This window comes from Sarcophilus harrisii, chromosome 2, assembly GCF_902635505.1.
Source record: "Sarcophilus harrisii chromosome 2, mSarHar1.11, whole genome shotgun sequence".
Lineage (NCBI taxonomy): Eukaryota > Metazoa > Chordata > Mammalia > Dasyuromorphia > Dasyuridae > Sarcophilus > Sarcophilus harrisii.
In genome coordinates this window covers 55,622,626-55,642,396 of record NC_045427.1, presented here as the reverse complement: position 1 = coordinate 55,642,396, position 19,771 = coordinate 55,622,626, and the positions used below count along the sequence as shown (strand labels likewise).

The following is a 19,771-nucleotide window of genomic DNA, read 5'->3' as shown; positions in this document are numbered from 1 at the left end:
TCAGAAAACTGTGAAAAAATAACAATCAGAATTTGATCAATATACATAAAGTACATAGTTTCAGCATTTGAAGCTGTGAATAAATAAGTAACTTTTATATATAACTTGAAAGTTTGTAAAATGCTCTACTTATATTGCCTCATTTGAATCTCACAACAACTCCATGACATTGGTGACAAAAGTAACATTATTTTCTCCATCATATAGATGAGAAAACTCATCTCAAAAAAAATCTTAAATGATGGTCACACAGCCAGTAAGTGTCAAAGAGAAGATCCTAATCCAGGTCTTCTGACTCACATCAGCACTACACAACACTGGGTCATTCATTTTGGTACTTTGTTCATCAACCTAAAAATCCATCTTGAGCTTGCTTGGAAGGGCCACTGTGTTGGTGTACCATTTCTCCATTTTCAAGTGTTTCTATTGTTGGACTTCCAAGTTAGGGGGAAGGGAGAGATAAACCAGTTGGTCAGAAACCAGCGACCTCCACTCACTAGGTGATCCTAACTAAATAGATTTTGGGTCCTCCAGTGAAAAGGGTAACAGGCCATTTGTGTCTCTTTACATAGTAGCAAGAGAAAATTCAAAAATTTGGAATATTTTAAAGTCTAATAGGTATCTTGGTATAGTGGGGGGCGGGGTAGAGATTGGATAAATTAAAATAGAAAGATACCACAGGGAGGTGGATCTCCTGCCTGCCTCCCACCCTGCCTCAATCTTTCCTTTCCTTAGCAGTTGCATCCTGAGATTACTACCCCATTCCTCAGAGGCTTGAGGTCACTTTCCTCACAAATTGAATCTTTCTTAAAATTAATTGGGGACATATTTCATATAGCTTTGCCTACCTCAGGTATATTTTCTGAAGTTTACCCTAGGTCCCAAAATTACTAGATATAGCTCAGGCTCTTTTAGTCTCATTTTCTTTTTCTGTAAAATGAGAATAATACCTTACCCACTTCATAGGACTTTGGTGGAAAAAAAAAAAAAAGCTGAGTCATAAAGTGCTGTATAAACATAAGACATCACGAGGAAGACTGGGAAGATCCTAGAAATGATATCTGTACTAGAAGGACCAGACTCCAAGGAACTTTGTAAATCAAACTAAGAATGAGTTTAATTTAATTTGATTCTCATGCCTGAGTTTACAAAGGCTCTGTCAACAGAACTCAAACTTTGGCAGGTCCAACCAAATAGGAAAAATTTTGCATATGGTCTCAGTGATAGGCAGAGGTCCAGGTCCAGCTAGATTTAGAAAAACTCATTACCAAAAGAGTGACCGTTAAAGGTTGGATTCCTTATTGCCATATTCACAATGATCATTATTTACTAAGTTTTTAGGAGTTGTAATTTACACTGATGAAAGGAACAAATATCTATACTGATTAAGATCATGGCACTTCTGAAATACTGAAGTATGTAATTTTGGAGAAATAAGTTTAAGAACCTAAGTCAGCTAAAATAGCGAACTTCGCAGGAGACATGGAAATATTAAGGAGCAACAAAGGCAGTCCTGCAGCATTTGATCACTTTCTACATGCTCTCTCCCCTCCTGTTTTTCCTGATAACTGCTCTTCAATTCTTTTCCTGTCTGTGTACTCTGAGACTCTTCTCTGGGTTCTCTACACTCTAACCATGACTTCAGTCAATTCATTTGAATGCTGATTATTCTCAGATTTATATATCAGGCTTACCCTTTCACTTGAGCTTCCAGTACCATATCACTAACTGCCTCTATGGTCCTTCTGATCCGGTGTCTATAGGAATTTCAGATTCAGCACGTCCAAAACTGAATTTCTTTTTCCCAAAAAACCAATCCCCTTTCCAAATTTAACTGTTTGGTCAGGAGTACCATTGTCCCACATTCACAACCTCAGAATTATTCTTGACTCCTTACTCTTACTTCATTTAGTTAACAAATTTTATCAATCTTACCTTCACATGTTTTGCATCCATCCCCTTTTCTCCACACAACCACAGTGCTATTTCAGTTCATTATTTCACCCAAATCTTTTCAATATCCTCCCACTTTATCTCCCTGCTTCCAGTCTTTTTTCTTTCAAATCACACAGGTGTCAAAATTGATATTCCTAAAGCACGGTTCTGACCGTGTCACTTTCCTTCTCAAAAATTTTCAGTGGTTCCTATTTTCCTTTTGGATTAATTACAAGCTCTTTCTCAATCAGTTTTTAAAGCCCTTTTCCATTTGACTCCAGCTTCTCTTCCCAGGCTTACTACACCTAGCAATCTTATGTTTCCCCTTCTTCTCATCTCTATCCTTACCATTCTTGTAAGATTATCCTGCTTGTTCCTTTACAGGACTTCGTATTTTCTGTTTCACAGTTTTACTCTGTGCCTGGAATGTACATCTTCCCCACTACTGTCTACCTCATAGAGAATCTAAGCTTCCTTTCAAATTCCATTTAAATGCTACTTCCTACACAAAACCTATCCCAATCCTAATCCCCTCATTGGTAGGGATTTCCTTGCCAGTAAACATCAGTTGCTCTTTATCATCTCCAGTATAAAATGTAAACCCTTACCCCTTTGTTGTTGTTCTTGTTGTTGCATTTAAAACTCTTCTAACCAACCTACTTTTTAAAGTACATCATTATATCTTCCCATAGACTGTGGTTCAGCCAAAATAGTCTTTTAAATGTTGCTCATGCATAGTACTCCATCAGCCATTCCTATGACTGACTCTCCCTTGAGCTTGGAATACATATTCTTAAATTTTCTCACTTTTTCTCTTAAAATCTCGTTTCCTTTAAGACTCAACTTGAGTACCACCTTCTACATTAAACCTTTCCTGATCCCCCAGCTGCTGATGCCATACCCCTAATTACCTTGTACCTATTTTATATGTGTATACACATACATGTTTTCTTCTCTGACACCTTTATAGTGAAGGTGTATTTTACTTTTTTCTTTGTAGTCCCCTATTACCTGGCTAGCATAATGCTTGGCACATAAATATTCAACAAACATTTGATTAATTAATAAAATAAGCCAATAAGCATTACCTTCTTTTCAAACCAAGAGATAGATAAATAGGAAGCTGGGGTTTTTTGGGGTTTTTTGTGTTTTGTTTTTTTTTTTTAATCTTGATCCAGAAGACTGAAGAGAAAGTTGTCAAGTCTTGTGGCCTTACTGTTGCAGGGTAGGAGATGTGATGATAATCCATGACCATGCTAGCAAACAGATCAGTTAGAGCAATGCATGCAGCTTCCATAATCCTAAATCTTTGGCAATCCTGATTGAATTCATCAGTTTTCTTCAAATCCTATATCTTATTTGCTGATCCAGTACTGACCACTAACCTGAATTTTCACTTTGTAAATTGGTTTCTCATTTAAGTCTGAACTCCTTAAATTTTGCCTCTCTGAAAAAACTTCAGTATCAGTCGGTATTATCTTTTTGGTTTGTGCTCATTTAAATCCTGATTCCAATTTTCCCTTTTCCTCCAGATAAAATTTTTCATCCCACTTCCAGGACTCTCTTTCATCCCTGAGAGATGTTATATAACAGAACATATCTGAGCATTGACAGAGAAAACATTGATGAAATGAAGAAATGAGTTGCCTTGAGATTTTCTTTAAAGTTAATTCCCAGGGAAGTTCAGAAGTCTTTCCTAACCACCCACCCCACTGAACCCCAGGGACCAAAACTATAGTGATCTTCAGAAGGGAAGAGGCATTGGAAAAAGACGATGGATTTAAGTTAATTTGGGCTTAACAATCAGTTACTAATTATAGAGACCATGTGATTTAGTGAAAAGAATTCCGTACTGTTGGTTAAAAAAAAAAGTCTTCTGATCCTATTTATTACACTTACTAGTTTTGTAACTCTGGACAAGTCACTGAAGCGCTCTATAACGCATTCTAACCTATAAAGTAGAGGTGATGAAAGTACTTATCGAAGAAGTTAGCTGTGAGGATCATTTGAAATAATGCATGTAAAATATTTTGCAAACTTTTAAGCACTATAGAAATGTCAGCTCTTAATAATAAAATCTACTTTCTCAATAACCTTATAGGAACGTTTTTATAGTGAGGGATTCTGAAATGAAAATTTTTATCTTTTTAAAATGTCATTGTTATTATTTGTTCCATGGCAGTTCTCATAAGTAACTTTTTAAGTGGCTATAGACTTAGAGATTTCAGAATTCATGATGTTTTTAATATTCTGATTTTTTCCTTAACCCTAACTAAGCAAAAAAATCTCCATTAAAAATAGAAAAAAAAAAAAAAATCTACATGGAACCTTGTATCTCTATTTCACAATGCTTGATTTTAAAAAAAAAAAGTAAATTCTATAAATTAATTTCAGAACTGTCCTGCTTCTCTGTATTTCTCTCTGAACTTCCTTCTTTTCTTATCTATGCATTTTAAAGAAATGTCCTAGTAGCTTTAGCTCCCTCTCATGAAAAGGGAGGGAAGGAAGACTGACCTTTGTAAATAAATAGTAAGCATTGTCAAGCAAAAATGAATATTCTTACTAGTCATTTTTAAAAACTTAAATACTAAATAGAAAAAGAAGAAAAGGGAAAAAAAGAAAAACATTGTCATGTACATAGAAGACCATAAGACTCAAAATATAATGATACATTTCCATTTCAAGAAAGCATATGGAATAATAGAAGACATTTTGTTCAAAACATTCTTTTTTTTTGTTTTTTTGGGTTTTTTTTTTGTTTTTTGGCTTGTGTGTTTTCTTTTGTTCTCTACTGTACGCTTTTTGCTTTATTCTTTTTTCCCCCTTTTCCCCATTTCTCACTACCCCCAAGTAGACTATAGTTAAGCATAAATATATTTATGATGATGTTGTTTTTAATGCATATATTTATATGCACACACACTCCTAAACAAATATATCTAAAACAATATTAATATGGCTAACATATAATGTAGATTTCTCTCTTTTGGTCGAATCCAAAGTACATGCAAAGATAGTTTTCAGCATTCACCCTTGATTTCCACATTTATCATACTACAGAAAAATAAGATCAAAAAAGGGAAAGAATGAGAAAAAAACAAGCAAGCAATCAACAACAAAAAAAAATGGTGAAAATACTATGTTGTGATCCCACATTCGGTCCCCACAGTCCTCTTTCTGGATGTAGATGGCTGTCTCTATCACAAATCTATTGGAATTAACCTGAATCACCTCATTGTTGAAGCACCAAGTCCATCATAGTGGATCATCACATTGATTGAATCTTTTTAAACTTTGACTTTGAGATCAGTGTTTATTACCCCTATTTTTTATTCTAATAAAATCTATTCCTAATCATTATTATTGTGTTTTGTGTATATCTCTTATTTCTTATGCCTGCTATCTCTTTACTTATTACTTCTCCCCAGTAACTTGCCTTGTTATTATTTAACCTATCCCCTTTCTCCCTCCCCCTTTTACTATCTCCCCCCATTTTTTCCCTCTCTTTTTATCCTATTCCCATTAATCTACAGTATTATCCCACTCCCATTAATTTATTTACGTTTCTATAGCTTATCTTATCCTATTCCCTCTTCTTGTATAAAATCCTCTAAAATTTATCTACATATCAGCCCTTCTCCCCCATCTAATTCCTCTGTGTAGATTCTTACTCTTGCATACAATTCATATAACATAATTACAGTTTTTACTTTTTCCTGCATGGTATTACTTTTTAGAATCATATCATATTGACTTCTGCCCCAATTTTTCTTTTGAAACGATCCAATTTCTAATGACAATGTTAAACATAGATTTTTTCATTTCCCCGTGTAAAACAGAAACAGTTTGTCCTTATTGGGTCTCTTGAAATTCAAATTCATATTTGATGTTGACTCTTATTTGTTAGATTTTCTATTTGTTTATTTGTTTGTCACAAAATCCTCATAATCTGGCAGTTCATTGAATCTGTACTTTGTATCTATTACCTCTCTTTCCAAAAAGTGGGTAATCTGCTACTTCGTCCTTTGGATGAAGGTAGGTTTTTCAGTTAAAATGTTTCAGAACTGGCTTTCTTTATAATGTCACTGCCCCAGCATAAATTGTTCTCTGGGTTTTGCTCACTCAAGAATCTCTGAAACCATCTCTTTGTCATTTTTTAGGGTTCATCAATATCCCATTATATTTATATACCACAAATTATTTTTATTCCCCAGGTAAACTAAAGCACTTCTTAGATTAAATTTACTTAATTTCTTGTCTTTTTAAAATTTCCTCTTCAAGATGAGGAAGTTTGTGTGGTTACAGGTATTCCCAATCTTATTATCTTCCTCTTAACTAACCTTCTGCCTCTAACCTTTTTTAATCCCTAATTTGACGGACACAGGAGTTGACTGGTTCCATTTCCAACCTGTGCTTGTTCACCCCTTCTCAGGTATCCTAGTAGCACCCTGTTCCTATGGGGCTCTCCATATTAGTCCTGAAATTAGTATAGATATTAGATTGGCTTAGTCCACTTGCTGCAGCTCAGAATTCATTTGCCAACCTCATTTTTTCAATAGCAGGAATTATAGGTGTGTACTATCACTTTCCCCTAGATCTCTGATGTTCAGAGTGTTGGGTTTTCAGGGGTTCTCTCTGGTATCTCAGGAGAGGGTGCTGGAAACCTCAGAGCCCAAGGGCTTCTTAAGTTGCATGCACGTTTCTTGCACTCCCTGGCATGTCCAAGTTTCCCATCCCAGGGTTTCCTGACCACTCTTAGACTTTCTTGGAGGAGCTTGCTGCCTTCAGATGTAGAAACTGATGGATCATACAAAATTCTGGAAGTCTGTGGTTATACAAGTTATTTCAGTCTAAATGTCAGCTGAGGAAGTAAAACTAATTAGTACCATCCAGTTTTGTCAGGTATATATAATGTCAAATAGAGCTGGAAGGGACCCTAGATAACAACATCTAATAATCCATTTCTTTCATTTTGTAGAGAGGGAAGATTATGATCTAAACAGATCAAATGAATGCCTCTTTTGTCTTACAGGGAGGCAGTATCAACCAGCCATAGGATATTTTATCCCACTGTACCAGGCTATCTCAGAAAATCAATTCTTTATTTGGCCATCATAATTCCTCTGACAGTTACTGAGGGAGTTGTGCAATATTGAGTAGTCTCTGTCATACAAATCAATCTTCTCAACTACTCTAAATACTTAATACATAGTACAGCAATCAGATAAGAACACCAAAAAATGAGCTAGCAAAAATCTTTTTTGTTCTTTGAAGTAATCATATCCATTTACTGTCTTGAAAATGGAAGCAATGGAGCACTTAGCTTGGCTGATGTAGTTCTTTCAAAAATTTAATAAGAATTGTTACTTGAGGAACATTTAACTGTTGGTATTCTAATTAAGAGATGCTTGTCAGATGACTATATTGATACCCCTCTGAAGCTGAATCATACCATTACTGAACTCCTCAGTATAAAAGAAGCGAAAAGGTATAAATTGTAGATGAACAAAAGGATGGTTCACAGGTTCGGCTTAGTCAATTTTTAAAATTAACGAATTAATTTATTTTTTTTAATTTATTTTTTATTTAATAGCTTTTTGTTTACAGATTATATGCATGGGTAACTTTACAGCATTAACAATTGCCAAACCTCTTGTTCCAATTTTTCACCTCTTACCCCCCCACCCCCTCCCCTAGATGGCAGGATGACCAGTAGATGTTAAATACATTAAAATATAAATTAGATACACAATAAGTATACATGACCAAAATAACAAATTAATTTAGCTTGACCAAAGGCAATAAGAAATATTGTTGGAGGACACTTACTTAAAGCGAATATCCTTCCTTTCTGATAATAAGTAGTAATCAAAAATGGAAGAAAAATGTATTGTTAGTACAAAATAACTTATATTAAGTGATAGGTGGATCAACACAAAATGTTTCAATAAAGTCTCTCAAAGCATTTTGATTGAGGCAGCTAAGTAGTAGCACAGTGCTAGACCTGGAGTCAGGTGGACCTGAGTTCAAATTTGCCCTAGAAGACCCTCAGTTGCTGTGTGACCCTGGGCAAATGACTTAATCCTGTTTGCCTCAGCTATCTCATCTATAAAATGGGCTAGAGAAAGAAATTGTAAGTCTCTACAATGTCTTTGCCAAGAAAACCTCAAATCAGGACATGACTGCAACAACAATAAGGTCATTGAAACTCCTAGTATTCAGTCTGCCACTGACCAACTCCTTGGACACCGGTAAAATGAGAGGATTTGATCTAGATACGATGGAGAATAACTATAATATAGGAATATAGGAAAAAGAAATTCCAAGTTTTCAAAGGCCTTGTTATCTTTTGGGTATCAAAATTTAGTTAACCAAACAATAACAGGAGGAGGTAAATTTGATGCTTCACAAGTGTCACTGAGACTTAGTGGAATGAAATCCAGAACCAGAAAAAACATGATTGTTTTAAAAGAAAGAGGTAGTTCTTTGTGTATTTTAAATGAAAATGCTTGTTGATATTTTTTGTTTTCACATCACCTTCATTTCCCAATATATTCCTCTTCTCTTCCCCCTTCTGGAGAGCCATCCCTTAAAACAAGGGGTTGAGGGAATAGGAAGAAAGGCAATTCAGTAAAATTGACCAATACATAAATCAAGTCTTATATGTAAGCGGTGCTTCCCACCCATTGTCCACCATATCTGCAGAGAAAGGCCAGCGAGTAGCACAGAAATCCAGCAATTGGAGCAAAAAGGAAGCCTACAGAAAAACAGAAGCATTTTTTGTCTTCAGAATATACTACCACCCTACTGGAAAGAAAGGAGAAATAGAAGAGTTCAGAAAATAGATCACAAATCTGATACAGAGGTATATCATCGTGGTGGGGATGTTTAATTATCCAGACATCTCCTGAAGTGCTCTCTTCCAAAAGTACAATAGTTTATAATTTTCTGATTTGCCTTACTGATAATGTCATTCTTCAAAAAGTGAAGGAATCGATTCTATTCTGGATATGATTCTCATTGACAGGGAGGACCTGGGTATTGGGGTGGTAATCAAAGAAACATAAATCTAGAGCTGTGAGGGACCTCAGAGGACATGATAGTTCAACTTTCTGATTTTATAGTTGAGGAAACTGAAACCCTAGGGAAGGTCAAGTAATTTCCCCCACCCTTTCCCCATTGTTCTGAAGTATTGGCAGAAGGGGAACAACCATGCCCTCCTGTGAGTCCATGATAGAAGAGAACAGGACATGGTTTGATACATGAAGCCCAGATTTTGGGGAAAGGCAATTTTGGAGGATTGAAAGGAAAGATAGGATCTCTGTTAATTCTTGGAAACGCTACAGAGCAAAATTCTGAAGAATCAAAGGAAAACAATTCCAATGGAGAAAAACTAGAGAGTAGCCTGGGAGGGGAGGGAGGAGAGAGGCACAGTGCCTTGTTGTATACAGGAATGGACTCATTATTACTATGTTTCACTAGAGAAGCCTAAAGGCTCACCAACTGGGGGGGAGGGGGAAGAGAGGGAGCCTTCACTGACCTGAGGGCTGTCATGGGAAGGCCAGCCTTGGTCCCCGAGGCAAAACTGAGGTAGGATTTACAGAGGGTTCTCATCAGAGATAATGGTAGAAAGTTCTCCTTCCTAGCAAGTTCTAGGCATCTGTCAGATATCTTATAGTGGAGGACCCATGGCTTTTTGGTTTGGATCATCCTTAATGACTATGCTCTCCAATTCTCCAGCTCTCCAATTCTGTCACTGTGTGATTAAAATGGTTTATAGGCCAAGTGAACGACCACCTTCCCTGCTAATTCACAGCTATTACCCCCTCCGAGGTCCTCGCCTCTAGGAAATCTTCCCTAACCAGTGAGCTATGTACTCCAGTGGTTATAGCCCTGGACTTCAAATCATTGAGACCCAAATTCAAATCTGGCTTTAGACATTTACTGGCTATGTGACCCTGAGTAAGTCACTCATCTGCTGTCTGTTTTCTCATCAGTAAAATGGGGGTTATAATAACACCCACTTCCCAGGGTGGTGGTGAGGTTCATATAAGCTAACAGAGCACCAATTTGGCTGGATTCCAACTCAAAGAGGGACAGTAATGTCTAATGAGGCTGAAAAGCTAAGTTTGGGGCCAGGTTGTGTCAGACTTGAAAAACTAAACAGAAGTGTTTGTGTTTGGTCCTGGAGGAAATAGGATACCACTCAAGTTGATTAAGTAGGGGGACTCACGTAGTCAGGTGTCCACTTAAGGAAAATTATTTTGGTAAGGACTGTGTAAGGTATAGAGAAGCAAGAAAAGACAAGCAGGGACAGCAATGACAAGGCCACTGCAGTAACCTTAGCTGGATGAGAAGCCGAACTAGGATGATAACTGTTTGGTCAAGAGAAGGGGTCCCCTAGAGGTGATGATGGAGAGGCAGAAACAGCAGTGCTTCCTGCGTGTCCTGCTGGGGTGACAACCAGTGTTTTCCTCATTTCAATTCATTTAGTAAACATTTGTCAGACTATATTGTTTGATTTAAATTAATATTAAATTGATTTAGCCACAACTTTCTTTTTCTTTCCTTGTTTATAATTATAGTTCACATTTACATAGTGTTTTCTATGTAAAAAACTGTCAATGCAGTGATAATCCTTGTTTTACAAGGAGCATTTGTGCATGGTCAGATGTAGAAAATGGGATTGGATATTATGAGACTAATCCTTCTGGACTTAGTGGATTTTTATAGCTTCATGTTGTTTTATTCCTGACAAGAATATAATCAGACATCTTATGCCTGTTCTTGCCTAATCCTTATTAGATGGAATACTGATTGATCTTGTGGAGACTCTGTCTAATGCTGCAATGTCCTTTTGCTCTTGGACAGTTTGTGGCCAGAAGAAATGGGGATGGGGATGGAGGCAAGTGAAGCTCATTAATTGGGTAAAACTTTGACTCATTTCCCTAAAATGACACTGAAAGGTTTTTGAAACATAAAACATTTTCACAAGTAGCAAAAGCTCTGGGGAAATAAAAATAAATAAATAAAGATGTTATTGTTCAGTTGTGTTTGACTCGCTCTGGACCATAACATAGGACCCTTCTGTCCTCTACTATCTCTTAAAAGTCTTTCCAAGCTTCTGTTCTCTGCCATCCCTGTCTCTTTTTGCCTTCAATCTCTCTCAATTTCAGGGTGCTTTCCAGTGAGTCCTATCTTCTCACTATGTATCCAAAATATTTCAGCTTTTTTATTTGTCCTTTCAATGAATAGTTTGAATTAATTTTTTTCAAGTATTGATTGAATTGACCCCTTTGCTGTGCAAAAGACTCAGAAACTTCTGTCTTCTCCAATACTGTAATTCAAAAACATTGATTCTGTGGCACTCAACTTTCCTTATAGATATATCTTCCTACTAGAAAAACAGCTTTTTAACTCTATTTTCTTTGTGATGTCTTTGCTTTTTTTTTTTTTCCTGAGGCAATTAGGGTTGAATGACTTGTCCAGAGTCACACAGCTGGGAAGTATTAAAAGTGTCTGAGGTCAGATTTGAACTCAGGTCCTCCTGACTTTGGGGCTGGTGCTCTATCCACTGCACCACCTAGCTTCCCTCCACCCCTACTTCCCCATGGTTACTATCCCCACCATTATGCATATTCAGAGAAAATCATATGAATTTCTCAATATGCCAGATGTCATAAAGAATATTACAAGATTTGGCATGGCCACAGACTTCAGAATCATGGAGAATATGAACAGAGTGGATCCTCTGTGAAAGATTTATAGGAGAACATGGCTGAGTCAAAGGAAAAAGTATGTGGAATGGTTGCTGTCATCATTGGAGGCAGTGTCCACATCTGTGAACTCACAGACAGGCCTATTGAAAGCATCAAAGTATCAACTCTTGACATTTTGATCCTCTGTATATGATACTCATGTCATTTGCTCATATTTGTCTCTGGAGGGAATAGGTTCATAAACATTGAAAAAAAGAGAAAGCTAAATATGAGGTCTTATAAATATCTTTGAAAGACTTAAGAATTCTGGTTAAATGCAATAATCAATGATCTAGTGTCCAGGATCATGCTACTTGCTTCCTCAAATTGCAGGATAAGACATGTATTTTTGATCCTAACCAATGTGTGAATTGTTTCTTTTTTCTTGTTCTTTTTTTCCCCAAGGAAGAAGCGGCAGGATGAACATGGGAAGGAAAATAAATAATTGTTATGGGCGGGGGGGGAATTTTTTTTTTAAATAAGTATAATGGTCTTCTCAGGAAATGTGTATCTCAAATGGGCTCACTGAGATTTGTTCCAAGTTATTGTTTTTATAACATGAGTGCTAAAGTCATGAATTTATTTAATATTTTCAGTCACTTCCTTTCTCAAACTTCACTAGCTTTTATTGATAAATTCATCATTCCCGCTCCCTCTTCTGTACCTGGAATACATTCCTGCACCCTTTTATCACATTCCTAAAATCCTGAGTTTACTCCAAGACCAGGCTCAGTCCTATATAAATTCTTTCTTGCTGTCCCTCAAACACTTGTTCATTGTTTAGAAGATCTTGCATTTATTTGTCTATTCCTAGTTGGAATAATTAGCAATTAATAAACCCACATAAATCATCAACATTTTTATATTATATTACCAATAAAATAACTGTAGATACTACAAAGTACTTGGGAGTTTACCTGCCAAGACAAACCCAGGAACTATATGAATACAGTTATAAAACATTTCATCCAAAGGTCTAACCAAGTGAAAAAATATTAATTGTTCTTGGATAGGTCAAGCTAATAAAATGACAGCTGTACCCTAAACTAATTTACTTATTCAGTACCATACCAATCAAACTCCCTCCCCCAAATTATTTTATAGAGCCAGGAAAAAAATCATAAAAAACTTCAGGTATATCAAGGGAATTAATGAAGACAAATATGAAGGAACGGGTCCTAGCCATACTAGATCTCAAAGTGTATAATCATCAAAGTGGTAATCATCAGAACAATCTGAGACTAAATAAGAAATAAAGTGATAGATCAATGGAATAAATTAGGTAACACAATGCACCGTAATGACCACCAGCTGCTGGTGATAGCTGTGATAGGTCTAGAGATCTAGAGGCTTTTGGAACAAAAACTGCCAGGACCACCAGAAAATGGCAGAAATTAGGTGTGGACAAAATCTTACCAAGATAAAAATTTAGACATAAAAGGTGATAAATTAAGAATCTAATTTACTGTGATCTATAAATAAGAGAATAATTTAGGACCAAAAAAAGGAGAGAGTGTTACAAGATCACTTGAACAGAGAAATGTAAATTAGTTTACAACTCAAATTGGTTGATATGACAAAAAAGGAAATATTGGAGTTCTTAATTAATGCATTGTTGGTGGAAAAGCGAATTGATCCAGCTATTTATGCCCAAAGGTAAATTTGAAAGAACTTGACATTAACTATGGGAAGGGTAATTGAGGAGTTGAGGGTGCCACCGAGGGTGCAGATCTGGTGCCCTCAAAGTGTAGAGCCCCATTCCTTTTAGGGAAAAAATGGTGGACATGGTGAATTTGAGGTTTCTGTGTCTAGCCAATTTGAGATTTCCACTGGGCAATAGGAGCAGCAGAGAGCGGAGCAGATAGTTCTGAATAAGTAAATCTGGAAGTCATCCAGTGAGGTGATACTTAAATCCATAGTAACTGATGGGATCCCCAACTGAAGTGGTAGAGAGGGAGAAGAGAAAGGATCCCAGAAAGTGCCCTGTGATACCTGCGGGAAAAGGACAGTCAACAGTGTCAAGGACTGAGGGTATATGTGGAGGATAAAGTTTGAAAAAAAAGGCCCTTAGAAGTGGCAATGAAAAGACTGCTGATGATTCTGGAGAGAAGCCTGTTTGTTGAATGGTGAGGCTGGCAGCCAGGCTGTTGTGCAGGGTAGGTGACTTTCCTAAGAAGTGAGGGCCACCAGGAGTAGAAGAGATTTGGGATGGTAGTGGGAAGAGGAGGGTATGAAGAGGGGAAAGAGGTGGGCAGAGCACGGGAAGAGGGTAAAGACTAGTGAGAAGGGGGATTAAGGGAGAGGAAGCCATTCCTGGAATGAGATCCATGATGTGTGTAGGATTTATAAATGACAGGCTTTGGTAAAGCAAGGAATTAAAATAGGTTATCTAAAATGATTAGCTGTGAAACTATAAGGAGCCATTTTGAAAAAATTGGGTGTTTTTGTTCCAGCTTTTCAGTTGTGTCAGACTCTTATTTGAAGTTTTCTGGGCAAAGAAGGATTCCCATTTCCTTCTCCAGCTCATTTTACAGATGACGTGTACTAAGGTACACGGGATGACAAGATTTGCCTGTGGTCACACAGCTGGGAAGTGTCTGAAGCTGGATTTGAACTTGAAGGGGAGTCTTTCTGCCTCTAGACTCTGTGCTCTGACACCTAGCTATTCTTTGCGTATGAGATAAAAACTCCATACTTAGCTAGGGGAGGCTACTCTTTAGGGCCTCCCGTGGAGACTTTGAATACCATTGTGTATTCTGAGGAGTAGTAGTTCACACTCAGTTTGGCTGGATTCTTATATAACAAAGGATACCTGTGAATCCTCTTAACCAATAATAATGGAGCAAATCAGAGTTTGCGTTTACATTGGTATATGTCCAGCTCCCTCAAATCAGAAAATTTAATCCTACTTAAGTCACACTGAAGAACGTAGTAAGCCCTTCAAAATGTTTCTAAGTAAAGAATGACTTCCACACAAATGATTTAGAAATGCTGTCCCTATGTCAAAAAATGGCAGAAAGAACGGTAGAATGACGATTGATCACCAGCCATCCTGCATTTATATGGCCTAATGATCTCTGAGGCTCGCATTAGTGTTTAAGGTCATGTTCAGTTCTGACATTCTAGCACTCCATGTCAGTACTCAAAACGCCTTAGAAATCTGCACACTAATTGGGGTTTGGCTTAATGTTTTCTTGAGTGACTTAAGAAACGGGTAGAGAAAATGTTAATAAAGCAGATTAACTTTAAAAGCATGTTCTGCATCTTTGGGTTGCCTATTGTTAAATATTGACCAGGATATCCTTACAAGGTTCCTATTACACTGAAGGATTACTTAATTACAAAGTGTAGGTAGGGTGACCAGTTCTGAAAAAGCAGCTGCTCCTAAGAACACTCTGAAATCTCAATTCCCCGAGTTGCCACTCCTACCTAGTGAGGATTAAAATTCCAGCTTTGCTACACACACGGATAGGGGATTGCTTTTAGGTTGTGCTGGGAGCTGCAGGAAGCCAGGCTAGATACCCTCAGGCATTGGCCCCGAGTGATCCTGGATAAAGCAGGCCTTTGGCTTGAAGTTGCAAGAGTTGTGTTGGTGGAGCAGAGTTTCTCCATGGAGAAATCACAAGTCTGGACAGATTGAGGAAAGCAGGCATTGGTTCAACCTAACAGAGGATAGGCTGGGAAAAAGGAGCAAGGATGGGTTCCTAGGGATTAAACCAAAGCAGAGCTACTGCAAGCTCAGACGGCCTCTGATGTCTGTCCTGTCAACGTTGAAGATTGAACCTTAGGCAATTGTTTTTATATAAAATACACTGGACCATTCATTCAGTAACACGTATTGCTTTTCTCTGGCATCTAGAGAGTTGGTGGGGAAAAAAAGACCTTGCCCCGAATGTCACAAGGCACAAATAGAGTGGAAAATGGGAGCACTACAATTTCTTTCCCAAATCCCATACTGTTCGTATTTAGTGATAGTGAAATAGTTTTAATTCCCTTAACCTGATGTGAAATAGTTTTAATTCCCTTAACCTTATGTATTATCTCCAGAGTGCTTTTTCCTTTTTTTTTTTTTTTCCATTACTCTTTTCAATGTGTGTTTACCTGAAAACACATACAAGTTTCCTTAAATAGCCTGAAAATCTTAGATCCAAAACAGTGTTTGTGAGAGATGCTGGTAATGGCCATAATCAGACAATCTCAAAGAGCTGATGTGTTGTTGAAGTCTCTTAGTGGGTTGCAGAAGATGAAACTTTACTCTGAGAATAATGAAAGCTGAGCATTTTTCACTGGGAATCATGGGAGGTTTTCTGTGGGGTGCACTTAGGATCTTGAGCAAGGCTCTTCTTTGGGCCCTAGTTTGCCTTTCTGTAAAATGTGAGGGATGGACTAGATTCCTTTGTATTATGCAATCTTTCTGATCAGTATCTTTTCCATATAAGAAGTAAAGGGAAAATTGAGATACCTTTTGGAGGAAACACCTTGTATACTTTATTTGAAACTCATTTTCCCTTTTTTCTTATGCCACCCAATTTAGAAATTTGAACGTGGGCTTTTTATTGCATGGCTTTATAGGTATGTGAGTTGAACATCTACTGGTCATCATGCCATCTGGGGGAGGGAGTGGGGGGAAGGAGGGGAAAAATTGGAACAAGAGGTTTGGCAATTGTCAATGCTGTAAAGTTGCCCATACATATAACCTGTAAATAAAAGGCTATTAAAATTTTTTAAAAAATAAAAATTTCCTGCCAAAAAGAAAAAAAAATAAAATAAATCTACACTCAGACTAACAGCAAAAATTATTCCAAAGTTGCATGTCATAATTGGCATATGCCAATTCAATTAAGGACTATGAAAATAACATTACCTTTTTTTCTTTTTTTCAGTAAATGAAATCATAGGAAGAGATATGTCCCAGATATCAGTTTCACGAGGAACATCAGTGACAATTCAGCCTCCGTCATGAGATCCCAGATTCACTGGATTCAAGAATATCAGATGGAGTCTAGAAATGGTGACCCTTGCAACTAGATGTTCACTTCCCTGAATAACTCTTTGTCTACCATTTCTTCTTTGACCTATTGTGCTTCCAATTCTGTGGCCTTCATGAACTGGAAACTGTGTTCTTTGCATTGCCCCTTTTGTGGGTGCCATTTTTTGACATAGGGACAGCATTTCTAAATCTTGGACAGTGTACAAATGAACTTTGTAAAAACCAAGAAACATAGGATATTTGTGCTATTTAAAAGTGAGCTTTGCTTTTTCTGCATTTAAAGAGAATACTTTTATATCAGGGGTGCTTTAAAAGTGTGAAGGTGTGCTCTGATAATCCCAGCCTGCCCTGAATTTGAGGAAAGATCTAATCCACCTTCTTTATGCAGCTTTTTTTAGGCAAGCTTCATAGAATAGTTAGGAATGGTTCCTATTGCTTCTTATCATTAGAAAGGCCTTCCAGCTTTGATGTTTTAAAAAGAGAACCAGGGGCAGAGAGACCCACCAGCCGAAGCCTCTGCACAAAAATGACGTCTTGGGGATGTTGTAGATCGATAGGAAGTAAAGCAAACTGTAGCTCTGCACTTCTTTATAAATGTTATTTGAAGAATTGAGAAGAGCCCATTCCATCATTGCAAGTGTTGGGATAGAAATGACATTCCAAAATGCAAATTTTTGATAACTTTAAGGTAATCTTCTCATACAGCTTTCATACCGAAATTGAGAGTCCTCACTCAGAGTCCTGTGTAAAAGTTGGGATTCTAAATGAAATTTCTCCTTCACAGCTTTTTCTTAGAGAAAATAGGAAAACATTTGCAGAAGCTTTATTCTTGCTAAAATTCTTCTTTGTAATCCTTTTCAGAGACTCTAGCTTTCTCTAAGCGAGGCTCAAAGAAACTCTGATGTTTGGTTTTAGGAGTTTCCTGCTATTGACTTCAGTCTTCTCCCTTTTAAGAATCTATCGGCTGTCGGGATGAGTGTACCTTTGAAAAGTTATAGTGGTAAGAGCATAGAAAACATGAGAATATCGAGTTAAGAACTGTTTTTAATTAAATAGGTCAACTAATTGCCTCCTAGAAGAATTTAAAATTTGTTGAGCTGGTATTACATAGGCCAGGGCCTGCCTGCCACACGTTTGAAAATGGGTTTCTTTCTATAATCTGAATTAATTCCAACATTACTACCATCTATGTTAATGGCTTAAATTTTTTTTTTAATCTAAGGGGCTTTTTGTTTGGGGTGCTGAGGGTTCTTTGTAAACTTCATCCTTGATAGAATAAACCATGATTTTGTAAAGCTAGTTTTAGCCAAGTTGGGACTCGGTTGTTCCTGAGGAATTTAATTGCTGTGGAACGTAGGGTGAGTTTTTTCCCCACTGTTAAATACAGCTTTACCCAGGAATATTATTTCTCCTATGGCTGACTTCTTTTTGGAGTGATTACCACTAATAATTGAACAAGAACTTGCTACCGAGTGTACATTGAGATATAGACAATATTCCTGGGATTGAATCTTAAGTGTCCTCAGGTATTCCCCTCAATTCCCTTCAGGATAAAGAAGTTTGTTTTTAAAAAGCATTTGCCAGTGGTATTCTTTAGAATGGGTTTGCTCTTCAAGAAAATACTGCCACTTATGAATTGTCATCACAGTTGATCCACGCTCATCATTATGGAGACTTTTAAAAGTCTTTTTTGTAATTTCAAGAGTGGGTTTGCTTTTTTGATGAATACTATTCACCTTTTCACGTGAAAGTCACTTAAGAGGGACATCCCTTTAGCTTTGCCTGAGCTGCCCCTACATAGCATAGTCATGTTTTTTTGTTTCCTGAAGCTACTTTCCTCACCTATTGTTGGCAAGTTTCATAACTGTGAATAATCTGTCTTGAAGGACCTGTAGTGGGGAATCTGCATGAGTAAGGAGTTTAATGCTCTCAGTGTAGAGTATCTAGAGCTCCCAAACCCAGAAAGTTGCTGGGGACCTTCTCAGTTAGAATCACTGTAGTAATCCTTAGTGGGGCTCTGCAGTAGGTCAGTGTGAAAGCCTGTACAATCCCAAGTTGCTATGCACTAAACTAAATTTCCTGATGCCTTTAAATACCTTGATGCCTGTAGACCTAGAAATGCTTTCCTATATAAAAAAATGCTTTGGATATGTAAACAGTTTTGTATCTGCCTTTTAAGAGCTTCAGTATAAAGGGTCTTAATATTTTTCTGGCTTGTATCCTAAAGACTGTTAAAAAACAAACAAAAAACTATGTGCAATGTAATGGTCTAAAAAGCACACGACCCTCCATTGTTGGGCTATGCAAATGGTGCAAATGGAAGTCTTCACAGAATCCACAGGAGGGGAGGTGGCAAGGCTTGGGCGAGTCTGGGAGACAGGATACACTAGCCACCCAGGTGGGAGGGAGGGGGGACAGGACTAAATTAGGAAGCCCATGGGATTTCTGTGCATTCGATAAGTGGGCTGCGAGCAATTTTCCGAAAAACAAATCCCCGAAGTGTCCATTAGCTTTCTCCTGGTAACCTGACCAGGTCGGTGGGACTCCTTGGCAAACCAAAGAGAAAAAGGGACTAAGGGCTGAGCCCGACCCGTGCTTTGAAACTATTTTTGATAATTCAGAATGGACGTCATTCCTTGAGGCTTAGAGATGGGTCCGCAATCTTTTATATTTAAAGATTCATAAACTGTGCTAGATTATGTTTACAGAGCTACGTAACATTGTAATTTCATGTACATTTTGTATTTCAAACATTTTGTAAGTTTTATGATTGCAGTGCTACTTGCATAAAATAAAGGGAAGAATTAGTATTTGAGGCTTTTCAATCATAGTGCTGAAATAAATGATGAAAGATCAAATGTGTGTCCTCATTTAATCAACAGTGCAAAGCCACAGGCAAAGGGCTTTTCCCTACAGCCTCTCCCAACCAGGAAAATAGCCAGTAGTCCAAAAACAAAACAAAGGAAGCAAAAAGGCCATCATCTCTTCAGGATTTCCAGTGTAACCACCTTTGTGCTACAACGGCATGGGTCACACCGCCAGAACCTGAATGCCAGACATTTACACTTGACCAAGTTGCCTCGTGTCC

At 37.4% G+C, this 19,771-nt stretch overlaps 1 protein-coding gene across 3 annotated transcripts in view; it reads left to right on the top strand.

Annotated features, from left to right (window-relative positions):
• Window positions 1-19,541, top strand: part of NFATC3 (nuclear factor of activated T cells 3) — a 149,596-nt gene extending 130,055 nt beyond the window's left edge. For all 3 annotated transcript variants that reach the window (XM_031950221.1, XM_031950222.1, XM_031950220.1), the window contains one exon: window positions 16,577-19,541. Coding sequence is in view for 1 of the 3 variants with exons in the window: in XM_031950222.1 (XP_031806082.1) it covers window positions 16,577-16,656 (80 nt within the window). In the remaining 2 variants the exon portion in view is untranslated. The remainder of the gene's footprint in view (window positions 1-16,576) is intronic.
• The last annotated feature ends 230 nt before the right edge of the window (window positions 19,542-19,771 follow it).